General features: G+C 60.5%; 1 protein-coding gene across 1 annotated transcript in view; it reads left to right on the top strand.

Annotated features, from left to right (window-relative positions):
• The window catches only part of EMH_0057110 (uncharacterized protein), a gene marked incomplete at both ends in the record, with an annotated part of 1,782 nt that overhangs the window by 485 nt on the left and 428 nt on the right, over positions 1–869 (top strand). Inside the window, one exon of the mRNA XM_013497429.1 lies at positions 198–869. Coding sequence (XP_013352883.1) covers positions 198–869 — 672 coding nt within the window. The remainder of the gene's footprint in view (positions 1–197) is intronic.

Below are 869 nucleotides of genomic sequence, written 5' to 3'. Positions count from 1 at the left end.
GAGACACCACACAACTCGAGGCAGCAGCAGCAGCAGCAGCAGCAGCGGCTGCTGCTGCTGCTGCTGCTGCTGCTGCATTATATTTTTCCTGCATATAAATTTTCCCCTCTTAAGTAAATTTATTTCTGCTGCTGCTGCTGCTGCTGCTCCTGCTGCAGCAGCAACACGGCCGTGCTTCGTCGGCTGCGTCCTTGTAGGCTGCTGCGAACAGCAGCAGCAGCAGCAGCAGCCACAGCAGCAGCAACAGCAACAGCTGCAGCAGCAGCAGCAGCAGCAGCTTGTAGAGCAGCAGCAAATCTGTTTTCGTGTTGGGCTCAGAGCAGCGAGAAGAACGGCCCCACAGCAGCAGCAGCAGCAGCAGCAGCAGCAGCAGCAACAGCAGCAGCAGCAGCAGCAGCAGCAGCAGTGGCAGCCTTGCTGCTGTAGTCCGATGGTTTTGAAGGGTTCATCAGGGATGCTGCAGCAGCAGCAGCGGCTGCTGCTGCTGCTGCTGCTGCTGCTCTGCTGCTGCTGCTGCAGGCAGACTGCATGCACGTCACTGCAGCAGCCTGGGGGCCTCACCCCCTACCCCATGGCACTGCAGCAGCAGCAGCAGCAGCAACAGCAGCAGCAGCAGCAGCAGCAGCAGGTAGCTGCAGCACAGCTGCCAGCAGCTTTTGCTGCTCCGAGGGTGGGGGGGTCCTTCTTGCTGCAGCAGCAGAGGAGCTTCCCTTACCCAGCCTCACAGCAGCAGCAGCAGCAGCAGCAGCAGCAGCAGCGGCAGGTGCTGTCGCTGTTATCGCAGCAGCAGCAGCAGCAGCAGCAGCAAGCTGCTGCTGCAACAACTCGGCTGCTGTACCAAATCCGCCTGAAATCCCCTGAAGGTGCGC

The sequence above is a fragment of the Eimeria mitis genome, genomic scaffold (assembly GCF_000499745.2).
Source record: "Eimeria mitis Houghton genomic scaffold, Emh_scaff2668, whole genome shotgun sequence".
NCBI classification, from domain to species: Eukaryota; Apicomplexa; class Conoidasida; order Eucoccidiorida; family Eimeriidae; genus Eimeria; species Eimeria mitis.
The sequence above is the reverse complement of the archived record's forward strand: the minus strand, read 5'-3'. Positions and strand labels throughout refer to the sequence as shown.